The sequence below is a fragment of the Strongylocentrotus purpuratus genome, unplaced genomic scaffold (assembly GCF_000002235.5).
Source record: "Strongylocentrotus purpuratus isolate Spur 01 unplaced genomic scaffold, Spur_5.0 spur5_scaffold_16, whole genome shotgun sequence".
Classification (NCBI taxonomy): Eukaryota; Metazoa; Echinodermata; class Echinoidea; order Camarodonta; family Strongylocentrotidae; genus Strongylocentrotus; species Strongylocentrotus purpuratus.
This window is the reverse complement of record NW_022145601.1, coordinates 33,393,359-33,419,704: the sequence shown is the minus strand read 5'-3', so window position 1 is coordinate 33,419,704 and position 26,346 is coordinate 33,393,359. Positions and strand designations below refer to the sequence as shown.

The 26,346-nt window shown below is 37.8% G+C and overlaps 1 protein-coding gene across 4 annotated transcripts in view; it reads right to left on the bottom strand.

Annotated features, from left to right (window-relative positions):
- LOC593730 (lipoma-preferred partner) overlaps nt 1–22,045 on the bottom strand; it is a 44,707-nt gene extending 22,662 nt beyond the window's left edge. The window contains exons 1-5 of one of the 4 annotated variants that reach the window (XM_011674016.2): nt 21,879–22,045; nt 14,487–14,747; nt 5,280–5,342; nt 3,599–3,661; nt 1,782–1,796 (exon numbers count right to left, since the gene is read on the bottom strand). In XM_011674016.2, the coding sequence (XP_011672318.1) occupies nt 1,782–1,796; nt 3,599–3,661; nt 5,280–5,342; nt 14,487–14,706 (361 nt within the window). In that variant the 5' untranslated portion in view covers nt 14,707–14,747; nt 21,879–22,045. The remainder of the gene's footprint in view (nt 1–1,781; nt 1,797–3,598; nt 3,662–5,279; nt 5,343–14,486; nt 14,748–21,878) is intronic. The other 3 variants (XM_793199.5, XM_011674017.2, XM_003725617.3) reach the window with 3 other exon arrangements.
- Between the last annotated feature and the right edge of the window lie 4,301 nt (nt 22,046–26,346).

Genomic DNA, 26,346 nt, shown 5'->3' with positions numbered 1-26,346 from the left:
GCTTTTGAGGCACTTCACAGAGACTTGTGCATTAAATTTGGTTACATTACGAAAATGGTCTATTGCATTATTTTTTTCTCACTTTGATGGAGTTAAAGGGACCCTAAGGTGGATGATAATGATGATTATGATGATAAAGATTATGGAGTTTATTTCACTGATATAGAATAATTTGCCAAGCCTTTAAACACCAACTCCCATAATAGAACTTAAAATGCAGCCTCTTATGGATTAGTACACACTCCCATAAATACTATTATCCAATGAGAATAACTACTATGGTAAATATTAGTTTTGCTAATGAGCTTATTGATTTAAGAGGCATTTACAGACTAATCCTCTTATGTTCTTATAATTCATTTAGACTATTTTCATCTGCAATAAATTTGTGTTACTTTATACACATAGTGATGTCTTGTCCTTCAAGCCTTCCCATATTTCAATTTGTTCATATATTTTTCTGGTTGAATTGGTTAGTTGATTAGTCATACCCAGGAGTGTGAAATGACACATCGATGTCCCTGGTGTATTAGTAGGACAGTATGTCTGTTCAATTGAGCATCTTCATCATCCAATTAGCAGCTCTCATAAGCCTTGTTCACACGTGACCCGGTCAACCTCCCAACTACAATGTACATGTACAACATTTTATGTGTAAATTAAAAGCAATTGGGGTGCAACTGCTGCAACAAAGGCCTCCTAAAAGCTCATTCAGATACAGCATGGTAAACTGCTGAAGAAAAAAAGATTACACTGATTTTTTTAAAGTGTAAATGAATGGGAATTGCGCGCAGCGAATGTCCTACAATGTATTCACTGAGGCCATTTATCATGTCCAGTGAGAATGGAGCTGAACAATCCAACTATGCCAGTCCAATTATACCAGTCCATTTACTACTCGTTCTGCTTGAATTATGCCGGCTTTGATAAAGGCACTGGAATGTATCATTAAAGGGATTACCATTCAAGAGAGGGGTATAAAGAGAGAGATGAGAAAGAGCCAAAAGTACAAGTGTTACATGTTATGGCCGTACAACATATGCTGCGTAGTCCATATCCTACACCTACACTAAACGAATTGTCAATGTAAACCCTGGACCAAACACGATATCTAGCTCTACATGTATAACCTGGTATCTTTAATAAAATAAAACTTAAGAGTAATTGTCACCACAGCATTCGGAAGGAGGGGGAGGGGGAGGGCAGGGGGGGGGGAGGGGGGGGAGGGCAGGGGGAGGGAGAGGGGGAGGGCAGGGGGAGGGAGAGGGGGAGGGCAGGGGGGAGGGAGAGGGGGAGGGCAGGGGGGAGGGCAGGGGGGAGAGGGCAGGCGGAGGGGGGGACTATAATGATGACCCAGATGTGACTCCTATGAGTATGAGTGAGAGGGGGTACAGGGATGGGGGTGGGAGAGGGGGTACAGGGATGGGGGAGTGAGAGGGGGTACAGGGATGGGGGTGGGAGAGGGGGTACAGGGATGGGGGAGTGAGAGGGGGTACAGGGATGGAGGTGGGAGATGGGTGGGGACAAATATAAGGGTATGGTATCATTATGAGAGTGTGTAAATAATAAGTTGTCCGATATATTGCAATGTCTCCTCTGCTTCAAGAAAGAATATAGAATGAAGGGAGTAGAGAAGAGGAAAAGTTGAAAGGGTCTGGAACCAAGAAGTAAGACTAAATTGGATTGGATATATCATATATATGAAATATGGAGGCCCTTTTCAAAGTATATTCATGACATCCCTCCTCATACAATGTAGTACATCACTGTCACATACCTACCTTTTTTTAGACCTGCTGAAATATACAATTAAATAACAAGATTTTGTTTTTAATATGTATAAATATTCATGCATTAAACATATATTTCAGGATTATGCCAGAACCAAGTACACAAACATATTCATGAAATCGTGAATAAGAAATGTGTCGTGAAATGTTTGTGAATGCCAATTTTTCACAACAGACACAGGAACTAAAAAAGTAAACCATATAAAGACACAAACATGAACAGAACTTCGCAAGTATTGATATGCATTTGAAGATTAAGATAAAATGATAAATGGAATTTCATTAAAATGCAAATGAATTAGTACAAATTTTCAGGAAGCAGTGTGGTTATGCTCTTTATATAACTGTGCATAGCTACCTGTATAACTTAACATGCAGAAGCTTGAATACACGCAAGGAAATATGGAAGCTATTAATGCAATGTTAGGAAAGCATAAGGCAAGCAAACTATATGAAAACAAAAGTTATGATAAATACTGATAGATAGAACGAACTATTGTTATTTATTAGTGGAAATAAATATTGTTAACATACAGTAAAAGTTCTATGTGATCTGTTGAAAACTAGCTATTGCTCTTTTGACTCTAAAGAAATAATGTGAACAGAATGTTAATTTTTCACCTTTTACTCAAATCAAATAATATATGAAATGAATATTAAGATACCTGCCAACATTTAAAAATAAGAAATCTGTACCCTTAGAGGGAGTCTGGGTTCAATACACACAAACATGTATGTATTGAACAGGTAATACGTGGTAAATCTGTACACAAAAACTGATAGTGCAGCCATTTAACACACAAAATATGCGAGCTTTCAATTTGCTGCACATGGTAAAACAAGCCAAAGTTGGCTTTAAAAAAAATATTTAAAAAAATGGTCATTCTGAATTTGGACAAATCTGAATATTCTGACTAATCAGAACAGTTGGCAGGTATGAATAGTTGGATCGAATGCACTTAACGCAGGTACATGTACTTCTCATTCATTAATACACTGCTATTCTAAAAACTGAAGCTTGAAAGCACTGTACATAACCTGAAAACAACATACCGGTACTAAAAAATGTATGCAACATGAATGTTTATGACTTTTTAAAATACAGGTACTAAAGAAAAAATGACAAATGACAAATAGAAAGGAAAGTACAGTTATCTATCCTAGGCTACATCAACATCTTCAAAACAACTCAACTCAAGTCTTAGATTTCGGACATGAAAAAAGTGTGTATATGTATTTAACATGTAAATTGAATAAATACAGACAAAATTGCCTGATTTCCAACCAAAAGAAAAAAGGAAAAACTTTTTTTAAAATCAAAATAAATAATTTCTGTCCTTTGAACAATCAGCGTTATCAGTCTTCAGTCAACACTATCTTTTCGTTCTACATAATGTTTAGGATACATTTATTTAGACAATAAACTAATCAAATAAACCTGAGAGAAAGGCTACAACATAGAGTTTTCTACGAACATCTAACAAATATAAACAGATAACATAATTGTGTACACAATAACTAAAAGACGAATGAGAGTTGTATTAGTTGAACCAACACATATACAGGTACAGTACATATGTAATGTAGATAGAGAAAACCTTTTCTATAAGAAAACAAATAAATAAATGTGAAAAAGGGAGAGTTTAGAGTGTAATGTATTTCAGAAAAATCTATTAACACTCTAAAAAGAAACATGAAAAATGAAGCAAAAATTAGCCCACAGAATACAGATTTCAGCAAAAACCAATGAACACCGGTTTAGTATATTATATAAGACATAGAAAGCGTTAATTGAAAGCGCGCACTACCTCTAGCATTGCTGAGCTCGTGGTGGCGCTGTGATGTTTTAGGTGGCGGCATAGGCGGAGGCCCTATTGAAGGGTCAAAAGGTCATCAAGCCAAATACCCAGTTAAGGCAGATGCAGGAAAAAGATAATAGAAATTGAAAAAACAACATTTTTTTAATAAAGTAGATATATAGAGAAACTTTGGACTCCCTAAGTCGTAAACTGCAAATCACACAGAAGAATTCAGTGCATACATATACAATGTACATGTACATCATTATGTGCTTCATAGGTTCACAGTTCACCTTCTACATAAATTTTTAACATAATGTTTACATTAATATTCCTAATAGCCTAGGATGTATGCCATCAAAATCCAAAGAAGGATATAACTTAACTTTAAATATTTTTTAACTGATGTGGCATGAGTTTCACAAGAACCTTATACATTTTTCTATGAACTATGATAGCTTAATCTACATACATGTATCATATGAAGAGACTGAACACAATACTTGTTTTCTTTTCAATGAACTAAAAACACAAATTCTTCTAAATCAATATACTGTAAGATGTATTAGTCCGCAAGCAAGCTATAGAAAAACGAAACATCAGTTGTGCATGAAACTAAAAAATACATATAGCCATCACGGAGAGACAAACAGAAAAGACATTCTAAGCAAGCTTGAGAACAAGTTAGTGAAATATTATTATCGTTTGAGTCAACATGCCATCCTAGTAATGTATTCAATGTGCACACATTCATAAGAGCATACGGAAGACAGGGTTGATTTATGCAAAAAGATGCTAGACTTATTATTACCCAGTGCAAAAGTTTTATTTGTTACCTAGTCAATTAATATCCTTTTCTTCTTTTTTGGCCACGATAAAATTCTTTTAATACAAAATAATTGCGATGATAATTAGAATGACAACGCTTGCTCATTCTAAATACCGGTACCAATAAAACTCAAACAATACATTTCTGCATGAAATATTATCCCAATTTTAACAGCCATTTGATGGGAAGAATGAAAAAGCTTCTCAATCAATTTCTGTACATGTGCTTGAAAAGAACTCAATTATGACCTTTTTCTTCTGCTCTTTGTGTTGGGAGAGTACATTCTAATGTTTACTCATCACAAATATCAGAGCCAAATGCAAATTTATAGCAGCCCGGTGTGATAATACGCTTTGGATACAGCACAACGGAAGGTTCTTTTCAACGAAATTGAAAATGCAAATTCAAACATTTGTCCCCACAATGCAAACCTAATCTAGTTTTTAATTTGGTTTCTAATGCTGTACAGCGTGTCATCATCTATTTCCCCTGAATAAAAGCAATTCCACGATGCTTGCTTCATCTTTAGGATTTGTAGGATATTTCACTTGATTGATTTGAGAATTTTTCTTTGTATTTTCTAATTCTTTGGAAAATAGGTATGCATGCAGCATTTTAACAATAATGATGATTGCCTTATATATTTTCAACATAAATTATATACAAAATTATTAACATTGCGCACTTTACAATGATTACAGCTTTTCTTTTCAGCTCTTTTAAAAATATTTTTTGTTCTCAATGTTAGGCTGATTTTATATATTTAAAGCAATACATGAGCTATTCAAAATGAATCGGGATGCAATTGAAAATACATATTTTCTGTACAGCTGATTGGTCTATACTGGTCATGTGACTCACCTTTAGCAGCAGCTGTTGGTTTGTAATAACCTGAAGGTTTAGGCAACGTTGGGGGTGGTGCACCTATGTGACGAGCGGGTCGGTGAAGGGATATATTAGTAGAGAAGGGAGCACGCAGACAGGGAATGCACAACAGGAAAAACAGAGAAACAAAGAAAACATTTCATTGGTTAAAATACTAAATCTACATGAACTTCTACATCTCTAAGTAAAGTCTCATTTCTAGTTTGATTTTGGCATTTCAATTGAAATCAGCGAATGTGATGCCAATATTTAGATTGGCAAAGATTCACACAAGAAATGAGACCCTTCAATCGATCTTTACTAGTGCAAGGACAAAATGCAAACAATTCTAGTGCACAGATAACAATAAAACAAAACTTGCACAAGAAATATAAGACATTACGTTGACTGGTGAATATTTGTTCCTCATATTTTGTCCTCACTATCTCGAGATAACCAAATATCCAGCTATTTGAACTATCCCGATCGCAAACTATTCAGCTAATTTGCGTCTTCATCAGACCGAAGTAGCAATTAGCAGGATATTTGGTCGGGATTGTCATCCCAAGATATCTTGGGATAGTTTGCAAAATATTCCACTATTTGGCAAAATATCCAGCTATTTGTCCTGTGCGTTTTCACCAGACCCAAGACTCGCACTATGCGCTAACGCTGAGCAAAATATCTCGAGCTAATTTCTCAAGGTTGAGTTTCAATTTTCGAGGTTGAATCTCGAGCTGATGAAGACGCGATTTGTAACTTCGGGATCATTTCCCAAATCAGAAATAGCGGGCTATTTGGCAATCTCGAGTTGATGAAGACGCGCCTCCTGAGAACTACTTAATGTACAGATGTAGGTTCAATGCAGAATGCAACTTTGTACAGTGTAAATGTGGTTTACCTATGTAAGTGAGGCATTTTAATAGAAAAATGCTAACTACACTGTAAATACATGTACATCTGCGTACACGTACATGTAGGACTGATTACTTATGAAATGGAAAACCAGACAGTATGCCTGAATATAATCTAGGTACCGGTACACAAAAGAAGACGGCTGAGAACCAGATTTGGGTTCATAAAGGGCAATCAAGTCACATCTCCCAACCATCATTTCGTCACCGTCATCATTCAGTTGAAATAATAGTATGGTGAAATGTGATGAAGAAATATTCTGTCAAGGCGTAGGAAAGGCAAGCGATAATTCAAAGAAAAGAAAAACGTTCTTGGTTTATTGACAGTACCGGGTACATTTGGATGAAAGATCTTTCCAAAAATCTGCTCTTACAAATTGGTAATCATACTCACGTTTATTCCTCATTTTATCTCAAATTCAAAGCTGAATTGTGCAAAGGAAGAAAGGAATATGAAGCATGTACAGTACATCCAAATATCCTATTCAGCTCAATACTTCTTCCAATCTAAACAAGAATATCCAGAAAGCAGACAAACACTGGAAGACTTCTCAACCAGACCCAGTATCTTCAAAACCTTGATGCAAAGTGGTTCCAACCTAGAACTCGACTTCAAAACAACTCAATTTCGTGCTAAAAATGCTCACATCTGACATTCCATTTATATCCGATTCCACTCTTTAGGGCTTCCAAGCAATCCCAGATGATATAACTTTCCATGTTTGAGGCAACCAGCCAACCAGATGTGGGTGATTTATTAGATATCAAAGAACAATTTTTGATGAACTAATTTGACCTCAGGTCTACCTTGTATGGTTGGTAGTCTGAAGGGACAGACTCTACGAGTAATTTGATACTTAAACACAATTCCAAAAAAGTCAGGAGGTGAGCCTAAGACCCCGTTCTCACTCACTTCGTTGGAGCGCTCTGGAGCGCTCTAACTAAGACCCGCTCCTCAGGAGCGGTTCTTAGGTGAGTGAGAACGCTCAAAGTGGTCCAGGAAGCGGACTTCTGGACCGCTCCAGAAGTCCACCTTCCGAGGTGGTCTTGAGGAGCGGGTCTTATTAAGAGCGCTCCAGAGCGCTCTAACGTGCAATGTGAACGGAAAGCGTACTTTGAACGGAAGTGACGTTCCGCGCGATGAGCGATCGGGCAGGCACTACACATATACATGTATACGTGACGCGTCGCGAACGGGACATCAGGTGACATAGGGTTTGGATTCCGCGCGCAAAAAAATTGACCCGCCTACCTGAGCTGCCATAGCAACAAGACCACTTTGACTCGTGGAGCGGTTTGAGCCATAAAAACTGCTCGGAGTGTGAACGCTCGCAAACCGTTCCTCAAGACCCGTTCCTCTGGAGCACTCTGGAGCGGTCTAACTAAGACCACTTTCAAAGTGAGTGAGAACAGGGTCTATCTCTGTCAGTCTCTAGCTGTGTCAGGAGCAGCTAAAGTACAAAGCCTATGGTGTGCACTACACTGAGTGATTTCAAGTTGGGTGTTAGTGTTAGTGTTGAGAGCAGTCAAGAGCTCTTAAATCGAGCGAAAAATTTGCTGGTGAAATTAAGAGCCCGATACCGATATCAAAAATCGATAGCTTAACACCAGCTGTGACTTGATTTCACGACGATGATTTAAAAATAGTACATAAAAACTAAAGATATCATGAAAAGTACAGAACAAATATAGACCTATTTCTCTGGTCTTATAAAATAACTCATTTTACACAAAAGAATACATGAATTACCTGTTTTTTTTTTTATTGTCAGACAATAAATTGGCGTCGTTCGTGCGATGACTGTTGTGCGGTACAACACTAACACCGAAGTGGAAATCAACATTACTTAATCCCTAGGGGCTAGTGTTAGTGCATAGGACATTTGTACGTAAAATATTAACACCAGCCACAAAGGTCGGTTCAGCAGACGACAAATTTGCAAAATCGATAACACTAGCTACCGGAAGTTGACGATATTCAGAGGTCAAAGCCTTAACACCAGCTGATTTCCATTTCGGTGTTTAGGCTGGTGTTAGTGTTTATTAAACACTAACACCAGCCTTAAACACCCAACTTGAAATCACTCATTGTGCAGTCTACATAGTCTCGCAGTTCAGACATTGTGCCATACACATTGACTGATAAGGGTTGGTGACTGCAAACTGCATGGTTGGTATAGCTGAGTGATAGGAATCTAGCATACCAGACATACCAGGCCAAAATGTTGTCAAAATACACTTTGACAGGTTGTCATACGGGGAGAAAATTATGGAAAGAATTATGTTACCCTTTCAGTTTAAAATTGTGTTTCCTTACCAAAGTAAATGTATTTGTGCTAAAACTTCTTTTTTTTTCCAAAACGATATACAGGAAAACCAGAATAAAATGGAATTCTCTTGTACAATTCCACACAAATCGAATTATCAATGTAAAGTACCTGAATGTACAACATTCAATATGCTGAAACGATAGAACTCACTCTTAAAATATTTTGCATTCGGGCCACAGATTCAAAGCAATTACCATGAGTTCATTTTGATTAAAAATGGGGATCACAGGGTGACCTCTTTGAGCTCTCTCCATTAACGATCTGGCATTTACATAGATAAAAATGCTCTTCCATCTCATTAAAGGGATCGTTTAACAATGTTAAATCTGAGATACACGGCCCTACGTGTTATCAGTGTCTGTGATATGGTGTAATATTGAAGCCCTAAAACCAATGCGCTTCAAAATGATCAAGAAGTGCCTCAAAAAAGTAAAAATCTTCGAGTGACCGGTTTTACCATACTCGTTTTTCCCAATAGACTGTAGTGTTATGAAAACTGCCAGGCGAACGGTTTTCAAAATTTGTAATTCCAATCATAAATATCTTGATAATCAGACAGGCGATCGGCTTGCAAAAGTCATGGGGTTCCTGACTGACCTAAAGGTTTATAATTATCATTGCATCATGAGCTAAATCCAGAATTTGGTTTCAGAATCTGAGACAAAGTTACCTGATCCCTTTAATATTCTCTGAGGCATGTTACTACCATTACAGTCTGTTACCATAACTGCTACAAACAAAATAGACTGAACGAAATAAAGAAACATACAGTATATCCATTCTTCCTAGATTGACAAAATGTGTGATTTGTTTCTTGACAGTGTTTACCATGGGAAGTCAGCTTTCAGGTATGTGTAAATGTACTGAATGCCCATTGTGATCAATTCAACACAAAGCATTCATCTTATCTGCCTCTCAAAAGGAAGAAAAATATGTTATTTGTTCAAAATACATGTAGATGGTTAAGTTTCTTTTGAAAATGAGAATCCCTTTATTTTCATTGTGAAAAGGGGGAGTGCTAGGCCTAACAAGTATGAATACCAAATATTTATCTGATATATGTAAGTACATTGAACTGTACTATAGTCTACAGTGTATACACATATGGATCAAAGAGCTGCAAAAGCAGCATTCAGAATGAGAGTTTATGGAAAACCCCAGTGAGATGAGGTAATAATCCAAAGATAAGTCTGAATTCTGAAATGGTTTGATAAGCAAAAATAACATACAATTAAATCTCCAGCTAAAAAAAATCTGATATGATAAGAATGAGAGAACTTTGTGTTGCTACAATGTACATGTACGCTTTAGAACATTATGATACCACTGTCATGTGGAATGAAAAAAGGAAAACTTGAGACTATTCTAAATACATTATAGCCTAGGCCATGTGTGGATTTAGGGGGGGGGGGGTCACAACTGGCCCCTTTTTAAACATTACATCAGTTTTATGGCATATACATGTACTATGATTTTTAAAAAAAATTTGTTTGGCTTTTTCACAGAATTATCGGCATTGTCCCCCTTCCCCCTTCCCCCTCCTTTATAGAATCCTGGATCTGTCCCTAATATAGACTACCGGTAGACAATATTGCTACTTGCTAGGCGTTACAATGATATATTATTAAAGCAGTGTGAACATACTGAAGATGTTTTTTGCTGGTATCAGCTCCTCCTAACATCCGGGATGTGGGTCAACCGTGCCTATCGCATGAGGATCTATGACTTCCCATATCAGATCACATGACGTTCTATGGCTTCCTCACACCAGGCATGAAACAGTGGACCTTATCAGACTAAATCTGGGTCACGAAATTGAAATGTGCAGACATCCATATCATCCAAATATTAAAAACAAGAATCGTTTAATGATCTATTATCATATGTTGTTATGATTGATAACCTGTGAAATGTGAATGACAACACATGGGTTTGGACTCCATGGAGTTGATATTATGATCAGCTTGAATGAAATGCAGTACTGCATTGAATTCAGGTATCTTCTACAGTGATATAACTGATCACCTTCCTATCTTTTTGATAAAATGTATTGTAATTGGTAGGCTTATTTGTAATTTTTGTTTAATATACATGTATATTGTTTGTCATTGTATTTTATATAGCTCGCTTAGAGACTTTGGTGGAAAGAGCTTTATAAGCACTGTTTTATCATTATCATTATTATTATATTATATGCCTGCACATGCAGCTTTTTACATGTACAGTGTACAATTCTTTTCAGTTAAAGAAGACCAAAGCTCCCTCCATGTTGGAAGCAAGCATACTGAGCAGGGAACACCAGCTATTGGCAAACACCAAACCAATTTGACCTTCTAAAAACCATGAGGGTTTGCTAGAACAGATATCACTCCATATAAGGAGTGTTTGAATTCCAGAACAATGACGGTACATACATGCCAAATGTTTATCATTGGAAGGGACTGGTTTCTACAGTATGTTGTATCCAAATTTACAGAATAAGTGCTTCAGAAGTTCAGTTATTGGGATTACAACTTTCTTTCTTTTTTAAATTTCAGACAGAATTTCACAAGTTTTAAGACAAGTTTTAAAAGATATCAGATACATGTACATTACTACATGTATATTGTATTAATTTATTTGTAAGCCTCCAATTAAGTTTTGTAGGCTTACATTTTATTAATTTCTTTCTTTTTCCATCCATGAAATTGCACTTGACTTTCCTTTTAAGGGTAAGCCTACACATTTTTCATTTTCTTTACACCCTTCAATGAGCTCAATGGGAATATAATGTTTGTATTCTATTTGATTGTTGTTCTGATTAACTTGTACATACACATACATGTATAGCATATGTACACTGTACTTTTGACTGAAATTAAGAAAAAATATAAATAGAAAAGGATATGTACGTATTCTTATTTTTGTTTAAATAAGTTAGGTTTATCCATGAGCTTTATGAGCTCAGGGAGCAGACCTACACTGTACATGTAGTGTAGCTGTTGAATGGATCTCTACTTGGCATCATCATAGGCAATTCCCGGTAATTAAATGCATGTCATTGCAACCGACTGAATGTAATTTCAATTCATCGAGTAACCAGAGTTTATAGAATATCAAATCCCAACCAGAATAATCAAATTTCAAGAAGTGAAGCATTTTGGGAGCAGACAGTTTGTTACCCTTGAATTTTATACCACAGGGACAACCATACAAGTTTAGACAGTGGAAGGGGTCAAAGGTCATGTTGCTCACGTCAACAGTGACTGCCAAAAGCAATACCAATGTCTGCTTCATGAAGGGAACAGAATGTGCTGCCACCAAGACCAAGTTCACTGACTCATGTTCCAGACCAAATCTCTTTACATGGAAGTTCGATCATGCTTAAAGGGAATGATCACACTGGGACCTGTCTATAATGTGCATCCATGACAAGCTCACAGACTCTTGTACCAGATCTACTCTCACTTGGAGGAAGCTCATGTTTAAATGAAGTGATCACACTTGGACCTGCTAAAAGAAGAGAACACTGTCACATGAAGTTCACTGACTGCTGAACCAGATTAACACTGACTGGAAGAAAGCTCATTTTTAAAGGGATTAATCACACTGGAACCTGTATCATAAATGAAACATATTAAGATGTTCTACCACAAAGTTCATTGACTCATATACAGTCCGGTGTACAGTACCAAATCAACTTTGAGGGAAGAAAAGCTCATGTTTAAAGGGACTGATTACATCTATCTCTCAAATGGGCCCAAGTTCAATTGCCCCAGTATCAGACCAACTCTAACTGAACATACATGCAAATGCACATGTACATTTAAACTTGTGTTTAAAGGGAATAATTGCTCTAAAGCCTGACTGGCTACATGAAGAGATGTGAATGTGACATCAAGTTCAATGACTCACATACCATATCAACTCTCGGCTATGAAAGCCCATGGTCTGATCATGTTGATGTTTACCTCATAACTTCTTCTTATGAAAGCTCATTCTTTGTCCAATTCGTCTACTTTTGATGTTTATCTCATGATCATATTAACATACAATTACAATGTACAAAGAAACTAGAAAATTATGAACAATACAAAAGGAACAACCAAAGTACCGTACATGTACATGCATTAGAAGTCATGCATTTATGAAATTACATTGAAAACCAGACAGTGTACATACATTCCACCCCTCTAAACAGACTCTTGGTCACTCACTCAAACAGGCCAAAACTAGTTATTTATCGAAGCAGGAATGCTGAGAACAGTGGAATAACTGAATTGATCAAACCTTCACTAATCAATATCATTCCAAGACACATGCAGTTAATTAAAACCAGTTGCGAAGAATATACCAACTTCATTGCTTGCCTCAGGCCCAATATGTCATCTTATTCAATTAACTCATCCCGTTTTGAATCGACCGGTAAATGAAGAGTATCTAAGCAAAATAATGAGCTTTTTTTCCATCTCCAAAACCTACACCTGTAACTATCTTCCGCTGCCACCAAACCTATTCGATAATTTAATATTCATCATCAGTTAAAAGTCCTATTAATAGTTTTTGAGACTCGGGTACCAAAATGGCTCAGAAATTGCGACAACAAAGGTGCTTGGTGCAAATATTCAGTGAAAAACACTAAAAATCTTCTTCTCTATTTTTGTAAACATTTTTGTAATTACATGTAAGCTCGCTGTAATCCATTACTATTCCCTGTTGTAATGTTCTCCTTTTTGAAAATTTAACTGATTCTTTAGTTCCTCCTAGACTTAAATCCTAAACAACAACAATATCAGAATGACAATTAGTTCCTGATTGATCTTTCCTTGATTTGAAGGCTAAGTATTCATGATATGATAAAACCCTTTGACAAGTGTCTAGTGTCTAAACTGTTGGATATGGAGACAAGCAAGACATTGGGTTGAGTTAGAGAGATGCAGTGCAAACTGTTCAATAGAGTACCGAAGCTGTGACGTCATACAAATCTATTTTTAGAATTTCTCAATTTTTCCTTCATATTCCGAAAGAACATCAAAAATAATGTCCAAATGTCGAAAAACCAAGTGAATATGTTAGGCATTGGCTGAGATATGACAATCTGAATAAATATACTCCCCATAGGAACTCAGTGTTATATGCTCTGGCTCCTAATGGTTAGGAGCCAGAGCATATAACACTGAGTTCCCATAGGACATATATTCATTCAGATGGTCATATCTCAGCCAATACTAAACATATTCAATTGTTTTTCAACATTTGGACATTATTTTTGATGTTCTTTCAGAATATGAAAAAAAAATTGTGAAATTCTAAAAATAAATTTTTCATGACGTCACACTTCACCACTCTATGCAACAACTTGTGACAGACACTATCTAGTATTTCATGAGTGGACAGTTGGATTGAGCACATCCATAAAACATGCAAGCTCAGTTGGTCTGAAAAATAAATTCACAAGAAGTTTACAACTGAAAGTAAATATTTCATCTTGTTAATTTTGAAAAATAAAATCTCTTGAATGTCTCAACAACTCTGGCTTGAGGACTTGAGCAATAAATAAAGGCTAACTGTGAAGTTTTACTGTATAATAAATGATGTGAAATATAGTTTCTTACAGATCAAAGTCCTGACATGATGTCATTACCTCACCTAATCAATATTTCCTTAAAGATATGTTTTCAGACCAACTTCAGCTCGCTCATGTCAAAGCAGGAAAGGGGACGTTAGGTGGTTGTGCCTACCACTGAAGGAGGAGTAGGCAATATATAATGTACTTCTGTACATGGAGGTCTACAAAACACCAGGGACCAGTTTCACAAAGCATTTTTTCAATGACAAATGACAAAAATCAGTGACAAATCTGCTGATAACCAATCAGAAGCAAGGATTTCAGTAGCTTATAACAAAAACTGTCATTTGTCACTGATTACAAGTTTTATGAAACACCCCCCAGTTCTACCTAATGAGGATCGAGGACTCACCTTTAGATCCCGATGGGGGCAGGGCATTCTGACTGCGGGGCTTTGGGCCCACCACAGGGGCAAACTTCTTTGGTTGGGAGCCATAGAACGTCTGAGTGGTGGTGATGTTCTGCGTGTAGATGGTTCCTGGCTGCAGTTGTCCGTTCTGGGACAGCTGTCCACCTGGCCGAAGACTGTCCAACTGGTCAAGATCCTGGTTTAACCTCTGCATGGTCGTCATGGTTACGGGTCAAGGATTATCCCTCTGTTGCACAGGTCAAGCTGGAAAGATATATGCAAGGCATGCAAGGATTAGAGGTGTATATTACAGATGGAATTAGCTTGGATAACAACATTGACTTTGTCTTATACCCTTTTTGTATTCACTGCTGAAGTGGGAAAGTCAGATTTCAATGGATGGGAACGAAAGAATGGCATGTACGTGTACGCCCACACAAGTATTTGTGAGCTGATTTCATACAATTATTTTTAACATTTGATATTCTAGGCCAATGACACACCCATCAAGTATGATACACCTGTCCCTATCACCTGGACTCTGCATGGAGTGGATGCATGAAGGGCCTTTGGAGAGAATCACATGGTGTGGTTGTGAGCTGGTATAGTCATTAGGATGATCAGGCTCCATCACATTTCCCCTCATAAGACAGGAGCATGAATGGAGAGTCCTGCAGGGATGGCTCCTGATCTTACTTGTACTGTACATGATGAAGGCCTTATGTACTTGTAGCGGGCAGTGCAAACCTTTCTTATACCAATCTAGATAGTAGATTCTATCATGCACCTTACCAAGATAATCAATTCTAGTAGCAGTACCGTATTCTATGATATTGTGCAATCACATTCACAAGAGGCGCATCTTCATCATCTCGAGATTGCCAAATATCTTGAGATAGCCAAATAGCCCGCTATTTGGGAAATAATCCCGAAATAACAAATCGCGTCTTTACTATCTCGAGATTCAACCTCTAAACTTGAAACTCGACCTTGAGAAATTAGCTTGAGATATTTTGCTCAGCGTTAGCGCGTATTGCGAACCTTCGGTCTAGTGAAGACGCACGGGACAAATAGCCGGATATTTTGACAAATAGTGGGATATTTTGCAAACTATCCCAAGATATCTCAGGATGACAATCCTGACCAAATATCCTTCTTATTGCTACTTCGGTCTGATGAAGACGCAAATTAGCTGGATAGTTTGCGATCGGGATAGTTCAAATAGCTGGATATTTGGCAATCTCGAGATAGTGAAGACAGGCATAAGGGCTATAGTACTGTAACTGTATTTGTGGGCCTAGATGAAGTTACAACTACTGTTGTTGCTTTGGCTATCACACCATACATACATTTGTCTTGTCACACATACATGTACATGTAAAGCATATTTACAACAACAGGAAACTGAAAAACAAAATTCCATAAAGCATATTATATGCCTTGCCTACTGGGTACACTGTGTCAGTTCAGGAATTCTGCTATAATTATAAAATATCATACAGTACATTTCTGGTAGGTCTATGGTTTATGACTGATGATATTTGGGTTTGTTCCTGCCATGGTTCAGAGATGGAGAGAGACAGGGGAGCACTGTCCTGTAACAGAACTCAAGGTTGGGCATCCTGAAGGTCATGTGACATGGTGCTATCCTTGCTGCTGAAGACATCTATCCTAAGATAAATGTTAACAGCTGAGCTCTTCTAAAATGAGAGTAACTCAATACAGTCACAGGGATGGTGTGTACATCAATACAGTCACAGGGATGGTGTGTACATCAGAGCAGTTCAGATATGTTTACCATTCCACAAATTTTCTGGGCTCTGTAAAACCAGTGCACATCAAGGCTGTGACGGGTAGTCAAATGCTCGAGTGCCCGCACGGTTGACAACTACTCGGGTACGATTTCTCATACCCGAATATTCGGCCGCAAAAACAAAAAATAATAAAAAACAAAAAATTGTCCAGGCCGATGCTTAGCCGTGCCAGGGAGAGAGGCGGCCGCTGGCATGGTACCGTCGGTAAAAATGTTCCCAAACTCAAGCACAGTCAAACTCACTACTCAGAAACTGGAACCAAATGTCCAGATTTCTGTTTGGACTTGGAAGAAAATGGATTATTCTGCTATCTTTGGTTTTTAAAACAGCATTGTTTACTGGTATTATTATTATAAAATCAGCACCTTCAACTAAACTCAAAGTAAAATTGCATGCGTTTTCGGCGACAGACCTGGAATACTGATCCATTGGTATGGTGGTGGCAACAACAAAAAAAAAAAAAAAAAAAAGTTCAAAAATTCAAAAAAATTCAAAAAAATTCAAAAAAATTTATAAAAAAACATGGCGTCCAAATATTCAAGTATTCGCTTGTAAGCCTGGGAGTGTACTCGGTTACCTTAAAGGTAAAGACCAGTTATGGTCAAGCGATTGCATTGTGAAAGAAACGTTGTGGAATCGATCAGGAAAGGTTGATCATCTAGCATCTAGCATCTGCAAGGTTCTGGAATCATCAAAATGATAAGAAATTTGGCCCATTCTTCGTAAAGTTATAAGCACTATACACAGAAAGATGTATATGGGACTACCCTATATCTCTCACAAACCATGAGAGAAACAAATTTACCAAATATATGAATTAGTAGGCGGTTTCCCGGCAAATTTGTTATCATCATGTATTAGTCAAAACATATTCTTTTACATGATTGGTTATGAGAGCTTCCATTTCATTTTTTGAAATTGGGGCGTTTCCAATACTCGTCTTTACCTTTAATTACACTGTTGTGCATAGCCTTAGTGCACATACAGTGTACATGATGCAGTAGACTATGGCCCTTTACCAAAGAGATTTTTTTGGGTTTTTTTGGTGGGGGGGGGGGTTACATGTTAGTACAGTGTACATCAGTAGGGTGAGAACAAAAATTCATCTGTGCAAACATTAACCTTTAAAGACTCTCCACCACAAACAACATTTCTTTAAATATCATGTTTTAGGATATGGTAGCTGAATTTGTTCAGTATTGTAAATAACTAAATATTAATGTTTAAGATAGGCTACAGAAAATAATAATTGATAGAAAATGTTTCACTTGTTACCCATTGAGATTTACATCTAGTTGAGCTAGTGAAAACCATTTTAATCTTGAAAAAGTCAATTTACATTGTCGTTCTGACAATCACTTCAAAGGATAAATGTGTACTGGCATGCTATAATAGGATTACCGGTATTCCTCCCTTTGTGCCTTGGGCGCCCAAATCTCTTTTTGGCATGCCGACAGGCAGACCTTCTCAGGCTGCCTAGTACGCTGTTTGTGAGTATGTACACGTACGTGTAAACGTAGTAGTCACTAGATGAGTCGAATGGTTAAAGACTTTGAATGCTTCTCAATCTGAATGTTTTTAATCTACAAGAGATGATTACGTTTTTCCTTTCTGAAGGGTTTGTTTAGTTTCAGAATAATATAATAACAATATGCTCGTTTACCCAGGGTAGCCTCATCAGTATTAAAAGTCGTTCTCCCTGAGCCTAAATGCCCTCCAATCATACTGTACATGTATATTACCGGTACCCCAGCTTTACCATAAAAAGGCGCTCAAGCATTCAAGGAATCGCTTTCTATCTACAAAATGTAGTACCCATTTACACTGGATGTTACACTGGTTGCTTACTTACAAGCATTTATGCTTTCTTAGCAGTCAGGTAAAATAACCAGCCCCCCCCCCCCCCCAAACATACAAGCCTGGGAGGAGTGTGGCAAATGTATACAATATGCAAATCTTTTCTCGCAATAGCAGTCAGGTGAAAACAAATCATGAACCATCAAACTACATGTACTGTACATGGTAAAAACATACTACATGTACTGTACATGTAAAAGAGAAATATTACTCCAGGCCTCAGAACGAGGCTACAAATATCTCTGTATTTACCAAATGCCAAAAGTTCAATTTTGCCGCTACATCTTTGCAGGCCAGTAGAGTCAGCCTTTACAAGACACAGCCTATGCACTGTACACGTACTGAACACCATGTTTACAAATTGATTCTCTACACTAAAGCCTAAACCAATGAAATGGACAATGCAATAGGATGGTCAATAAACATGTACTGTATGTACCGGTACTCCCAGACCAAGGGGGATGATATTGGAAGTGAAACCTGGAAGATATGCATTGAATACCAATGAAGCTTTGTGAATTAACAAGAGTGGAAATGTACCAAATTTATACCCAGTACTGTAGAACAATGGACCATTTTATTCAGAACGTTGTCTATTTAAAAATAAAAGCCTTTTACTCAACCTACAATAAATAAGAGTAGGATACTGTATTCATTTTAATATTGATGTACGTGTTGACTAGTGGAGACTTTCCGTACATGTACATGTACAATGTGAACAGAATGTGTTTATAAATATATTGACTATATTAGTAAGCCACTGAAAATTATCACTAAGGCATCCAATTAAACCTGGGCAATATAAACTTACAACCTTTATGCAATAACACATTTTTCTCTATACCGGTAGGCCTTAAAGATTTTGACTTTGTTTTAATTTATGCAAGACATTGCTACTTTTACTACTCGCTACACGTACAGTAGTTCTTCTTCTTCCCAGCAGTTCTGCTTGGACCACATTGAGAGTGATGAGTTATAAGGTGTGGTACAGACATTAGGTGATTAACAGATAACCTCAGGGATTAATGATATCCATGGGGTGACCAGATGTACCTTAATTAATTGTCCATGCAGGGTCCCTAGATAGGAACAGTAATTATGTGTCATTGTCTTACATGTACAGTATGTTAATAGAAAACAGGTTCTATAAGCGCGCCCTATGACTAGTTGACTACATGTAGTTGACTACATTGAATGTTATAGGGAAAAAATAAATATTTATTTTTCGAGGGCTACTTTTCAACCTTGCCTGCATGAAAATAACATTCTAAAAAAAATTGCATTGAACTCTTTATGTAAACTTAAGGGGACTCTTTTCTGATTTTCGGGGGCTCTTTTGGGCATTTCGGGAGGCTATTTCGCCTGAGCTCCGTGTATTTTTTTCACTTGAATGTTACAACCTACAGATAATGCATTACTGGTACCACACATTGGCCTATATTGTAGTGTATTTCGTACACCAATACTACATGTCTATTTACTTTCAGATTTTACATTCAATACACAATGTACTTTCTTGACAAAGAAACATGACCTAAATACATGTACTGTAGGTAGACATGCTTGTAGACTGTTTGTTTGTATGGCTTGTTGGTTTGTGTTGGTTTCATTTTGTTTTGTACATTTACATGTAGTAAGTCCAACATACACTTTTGTTTTATAGTCCAGATCAGATATACTGTACATGTACCTGTACATATACCTGCAACTGTAGAACCTAATTAATAACTTAGCAATACCTTAATGGCCAACAGATTTAGAATGTCAAAAGATTCACAGGAACTACTGTAGTAATATTGTGTCATACTTGCATTACACCTGCATGAATGAAACAGTTGCTACAGTATACTGGTATCATGAAATTCAAACTAAATATCTGCCCTTGAATAAAAATGTACAAAACCCAATCTTTAATATCCCTAAAAAACATTCTTTTATAGAAACACTCCAATAAAATGTAAAGTCCTTGGCACTAACCCTATTTTGATTGCCAGGCAATACAAGCTAATGAAAATCCTTGAGCAGAAACCTATTAAAATCAGCAGACTTGTAAGACTGTTCACCCAACCAACAATCTACAGACAATTAGGCATTATACAGTGTAGCAGTTGTTAACTTTAATACATGTAGTCCCAATGGGAAGGGATCTTGAAAGATGTGATTCACAACTGTTGAACAGATTTAGCTCTTGAAGTTCCTATTTCATGCACCCTGTTATGTTTACAATACAAGAGGCCTGCTTAACAATAATACTACTACAAGGTCGAGCATACATTACTGTACCTGTACTTTATTTACCTTTTTCAGTCCTTTTTTTGTTTATCACTTGGGAGCAGGGGAAAAAAATACTTGGGGCTACTTTTCAAGCTTTCTTGCATGAAAATAACACTCTTTAATTTGTTTTGCATTGAACTCTATGCACATTTTTGGGGGCTCTTTTATAACTTTTGGGGCTCTTTTTAGCATTTTGGGGGCTAATTCCCCCAAGCCCCTGTGTATTTTTTCCACTGCTTGGGAGCTCTCCTTAAAAGTTCCTTACAATGGCAACCATGTACAAATAATTTAATACACTGTGCAGTGTGCACATTTACTTTTTACTGAATCTATGACGTAAAGATCACAATTATGTTTTCACAATCAAACCAGATTCACTTATTTCCGAACCATCCTGTATTTCACACCGCAGTGTCACAAGAGATTATAGCCCTTCTGAAGGACAGGAAACGAAGGTGTCGTTTTCCTGCTACTGTGACATGTTCCCATAATCTGAAAGCCTATACAGGAAGCATGCGCTACTTTCCATCCTGGTTTCAAGTTATCGCGTCATGAACAGATACGGTATTACTTAATATCAGTTGTCATGGTTTTTTAATTCTATAGTCTGATACCATTGAACATGAAATGTGTAGATTTAGTTTAAATGTTACTTCTTCTTCTTCTAGTAATCTTAGGGCTACTGTGTACTGTACATGTAATTTACATGTGTGTGTTCCCAACATGTATCATGTCAGATGAAATATGTTCTTCAAGACATAAATCAAGTAAGGATATCGTTATCAACACTATCATGTACAGTTAGTAAGTTACTGAGTTTTGATGGGTAAAGCTGTCACATCAAGAATTATTAAATAGTAAAATTACTTTTTCAAATAATGAATACAGAAATATTACAGTTAAAGAGCTAGCTGTGGAGTAAAATTGTTTACTTTAGATTTTTCTCTCAGTATATGAAAATCTTCTCTTTTTTTTTTCGTTTTTTGGAATGGTTTGCCAAACCCATTGCCCAAAATGGGGCCAAAGCAAAAGAGATTCTTCACCAAAAAATCCAACTTCTAAATTATCTAATTCAACAATTAAAAAGTTGGTTCATTCACCATCAAGATTTACACATCTTTAGAGTTTAAAACATTCAACAACATTTCAAAATCAAGCAAAATTCAACCCAGTTGACCGACAAACAAGAACTCTTCACCTTGAAAAAAATCAGTCTGATCTGTCGGTAAGTGCATTGACTAGCACTAGCGGTACACGCCTATACCATCACACGCAACTGGTAGTGGTATAATTGGTAGCGAATCGCTCACCCAACTCCACGCCGCGGTACCCCATTGATTACAAACAGCTTCGCGCACTACTTTCCCCAACAACACTGCTACCAACAAAAATTCCTTTACCAGCCCGAGATAACACAGACAAATACCCTTTAAATTGCGTCTAATCTTACCGTTAACTTCTTTGTTCAGTTGAAGTAGGAGTTGATGATTCCAGAAAATAATTCAACTAGTCAAAGAAATTCTTACAAGATTTTGAAATTCCGTATTTTCGTAGACTCTCCCCAAATGTGTGTTACTTCAGTTCCGTTTTTCGTACGCGTAATCTGCATCTAGCTGGAGAAATGTGAGAGATCGAGATAAAAAGAGCAATCAACGCGCACACACCCTCCGATCATATCGTCGAGAACGTACGCCGCTATTTTGGGGAAAGCAATAGGTTCACTCCGCATAACATTTGACTGACTCAATTCCTATTGTTGACTATTGTAAACGAAGGCTGAATGGGAAGGGAAAACGAAACAAAAAAGTTCCTTTGCGGTCTGTTTGTTTGTTAAGAATCCCAGCAAAGGCTTCTCCGTTATATCCGACGTTGTGTAAACATTACAGAAACAAGCATTTTGCATAGCGGAAAGTATTAAATTGAAGTTTTGAATGTTGTAGGACCTTTTGTGCAGTTGTAACCAAACATCTTCGATTGTTTACCGAGGAAATACTCGATATCGTTTGGAAATTAATAAAGAACCTAAATGTTACCCCAAAAACCTGGGATACCAGACCGTGACATCGATCTAAGAGAAGGGGCTGGTCTCTGTTGCGTCCACGTCCCCCCCCCCCCCCCCCCGACCCCGGCTCCCCTATACGTTCCAGCTTGGTTCGTGTACCATCAAAGTAACAATCTATCTTTCTCACATCAGAATTTACAACGAAACGATGAGAATGATCTAAATACTGTGATAATAGGCCTTTGTCACTTGTAGTAGATTAAGGAAGATTAGGAAAGGAAGATGAAAAGGCCACATTAAAAAAAAATGAATTAGAAGCACGAAGAAAAAAAGGCAATAAGGAATTTTGTAATCATCGGAATCTTACAGTTGGCGAATGTGTTAATCTAAACATCAGCACAATAAACAACTTTTCGTTTTCTTTTAAGCACAAACATTCGCGGGGCAATATTATAGCGGGCCTACTAGTTTGTTTGTAATGAATAGAATATTGTTAGGGCTATATTTCTCAAAAGTAATCCTAAAATGGCCCTTTTTGTGTTGGAATAAATGGAAGAGCTGTCCATCACTGACTAATTATTCCAAATGTAATATGTATCATGTTTTCAGAATTGACTTTTTTTAATCCGATTTCGATAAGTACTTTCACCCACTTGGCGTATCGTTTTGGGGTGTCCAAACCCCCCCCCCCCCCCCCCTTGGCAAACAGGGGGTGTTTTAGAATTTTAAAGACACCCTTTATTGTCTTATCTATGCCCCCCCCCCCTTCCCCTGACAGGGGGGTAGATGTTAAGGGAAAAAACGGAGTGTTCAAAAAATTAGTTTCCCCCCCCCCCCCCTGGATCCGCCAATGGATGCAGGCGGAGTGGGGGGGGGGGGTGGGCATACGGGGCAGAGCATGAGTCTGACATCAATTAGTGTGATGAAACCGTTTACCCCAACTCTTCGTTTTCAGAAACTCGACAAGATGGGTAGTTGAAGTTTATCATGGCTTCAGATTTTAGACATTTTAAAGTAGACCTTTTCTTTTTTCAAAGAATTAACCTACAGGCTATACTTGATGATAAAAGACTGCATGACAGGAATAAAATGCTTTCCATGGAAATTACGGCAATTCTTTGAGTTAAAGAGAGGGAAAAAATAGAACAAGAAAAAATCCTATATGAGAAAGAAACGGGTAGAAGGAATATTGATAATAATGAGACCCCCCCCCCCCCCCAAAAAAAAAAAAAAAATAATAATAATAAAATCGTATATATAAGTATAAAATACAAAGTTATACGTGATGCTATATCATAGCTGTTCTATCATGCACCATCCTTCCGATTATTATCTTTATTATTATTATTATTATTCTAATTATTTCGAGTGTTTTCAAATTAAAACATTTTACTCTTTTTACTTATGTGACATTAAACTCAGTTACCAATAAATTCAGGGAGGGGAAAAACTCCGCGAAGCGCGGAAGCTTACGTTTCATTAAATTATTAGAGAAAGAAGACGATTCGTTGTACCGCTCTCGAAAATAATCCTCGTCTGAATTTAGTTTCCTCACCGCCCCCTGGTTACTCGCCTGCGGACAGATGAACGTACATTTATTGAGTAACTATGTCGACAATTAACGTAAAAATTATATCACCAGAAATGATATTAGGTAATAATTTGTCAATTGTTATTGATAACGTGCATTATCTTTTTGTTTTTGTTATGTTTGATTATTCAATATGAATGTCAGCATTTCACATTCTCTCTCTCCTCCCCCACCCCCCCCCCCCCCCCCCCCTCCTCTCTTCTATTTTTCTTTTTTTTACACCAAATACCATTTTCCCTATATCATATAACTTTCTTCTTTCTCTGTTTTTCTCTGTTTTGTTGTTTTTCTCGTTCCAGTTTGCTTTTTCCCTCTCGATTCCTTTGTATATATTTCATCCTCTCCTTTACAAAATGTCAAGCTATCCCTTTTGTAAATATTCCCCCCATATTTAATCATGTGTAGTTTTGATAACTTTGAAACATTTTTTAAAAGTGAAACATTGATGGATTATTTTATATGGGGACCTTGCTCTTACAAGCCCAGCTTTTCTAAGGTCTCCACTTTCTTTCATTTGGATTATATATCGACTTAAAATTGTACTTAAATTGTTTTTTCTTATGCTGTTTTTTTGTTCTATTATTATATGTAAAAATGTCGTGAAAGAAAGAAATAAAATGAACCTTGAACCTTGAACCTTGAACGTATGTTGATACCTTGTCCGCCCCGGAAGCTCAGGGGTTTAAGGCAATAATTTACGGTCAGATTAGCATTCAGCGGTCCGCCTTATAGGCCCTAGGCGGGATCCAGGGGGCAGAGCCCCGGAAGTTCAGGGGTTTTAGGCATTTAAATACGGTCAGATGAGCATTATTTTGATACCTAATTGTGACACTGGCAGGTCACTAATTGCCGTGGGGTTCATGGGGCGGAGCCCCCGGAAGCTCAAGGTTTTAGGCATTAAATTACCGTCAGATGAACACCTAAGGGCCCACGTGAGGGCCCTAGGGGTTTTAGGCATTTAATCATGGTCTGATGAGCATAATTATCATGTTAGGCATCTCAAGAAGCATTTTCTTGTCTGGCTGTAAATTTAGGAATTTATCATTTTTTCAACAAACGCATATAAAAAAAGTATAATTTGCTAAAAGTGAGGAAAAATCTCGGAAAATTATGTCATTTCAGCATTATTTGTAAACGACCGTTATGGAATAAGAAATAACCTACGTTTGAATTTTATTTCCCCAAAGCTCCCCCCCCCCCGCTTCCCTCCCCTATCAGTATGCCAGTGCCCCCCCCCCCCCCGATCTACACCTTGTTGGCAGGAAAATTGCAACTTATATCCCTTACCTTTCTTCATTCTCTCTTTTTTTCTTTCCCTTTCTCTCCTCTTTCCCTTTTTCTTCCCTTCTTTCTCTCTCTTTTAGGTTTGCTGGGGGGGGGGGGGGAGGTCAATTTAGCCCCCACCCCGCTCCACACATTGTTGGCAGGATTGACCGCAACTCGGATCTCCCCTTCTTTCTTTCTTCCTCTTTTTTGTTCCCTTTTAGCTCTCCTCTTTTCCTTTTCCTTCCTTCTCTCTTTTCTTTTAGCGGGGACGGGGGGGGGGGGGGGCGGGGGGGGGGGGGGGGAGCAAGGGCCTTTTGCCCCCCCCCGATCAACAACTTGTTGGCGGGAAAATTGCAACTGATATCCCCCTTCTTTTATTTTCTTCTTCCTCTTTTTTCCTTCCCTTTATCTCCTCTTTTCCTTTTTTCTTTCCCTTTCCTTCCTTCTCTTTTAATTTTTGATGGGGGGGGGGGGGAGGCAACAGCCTGGGAGGTAAGTCCTTTTGCCCCCTCCCCCCCTCCCCCGATCTCCTTCTTCACTCTTTTCTTCAGTCTTCTTCCTCTTCTTTTTTCCCCTTTCTCTCCTCTTTCCCTTTCCCTTTCCCTTCTTTACCTTCTCTCTCTCTCTCTCTTTTTTTTTTTTTGGCGGGGGGGGGGGGGGGGGGGGGGTGGGGGTGGGGCAAGGCCCGCTCGCCCCCCCCCCCCCTGGATCCTCGCCTGTCCGTCTGCCCGATCTCCGTCGCTGCATGCCTATATTCCGCCAATATCGCCTTTTATATCTGGGGCATGGACCAATGATCTGAGAGTCCCTCAATAGGTGTCTAAAATATTTTGTTGTTGTTTAATGGCCTTTGCAATTTATTTCCGTAACTATATCTTATTTATAACTTTTTTAAATCTGAAAATGAGGTCTGCATCGAAAATAATAGGGCAGGCGTGAGAAGGGGGGGGGGGTCGACCCGCACTTTCTGAAGTATTATGTTCAAACCATTCATTCATTCATCAAACAGAGATCGATACTTTATATGATTCGAACAAGAAAGAAGAAGAAGAAGAAGAA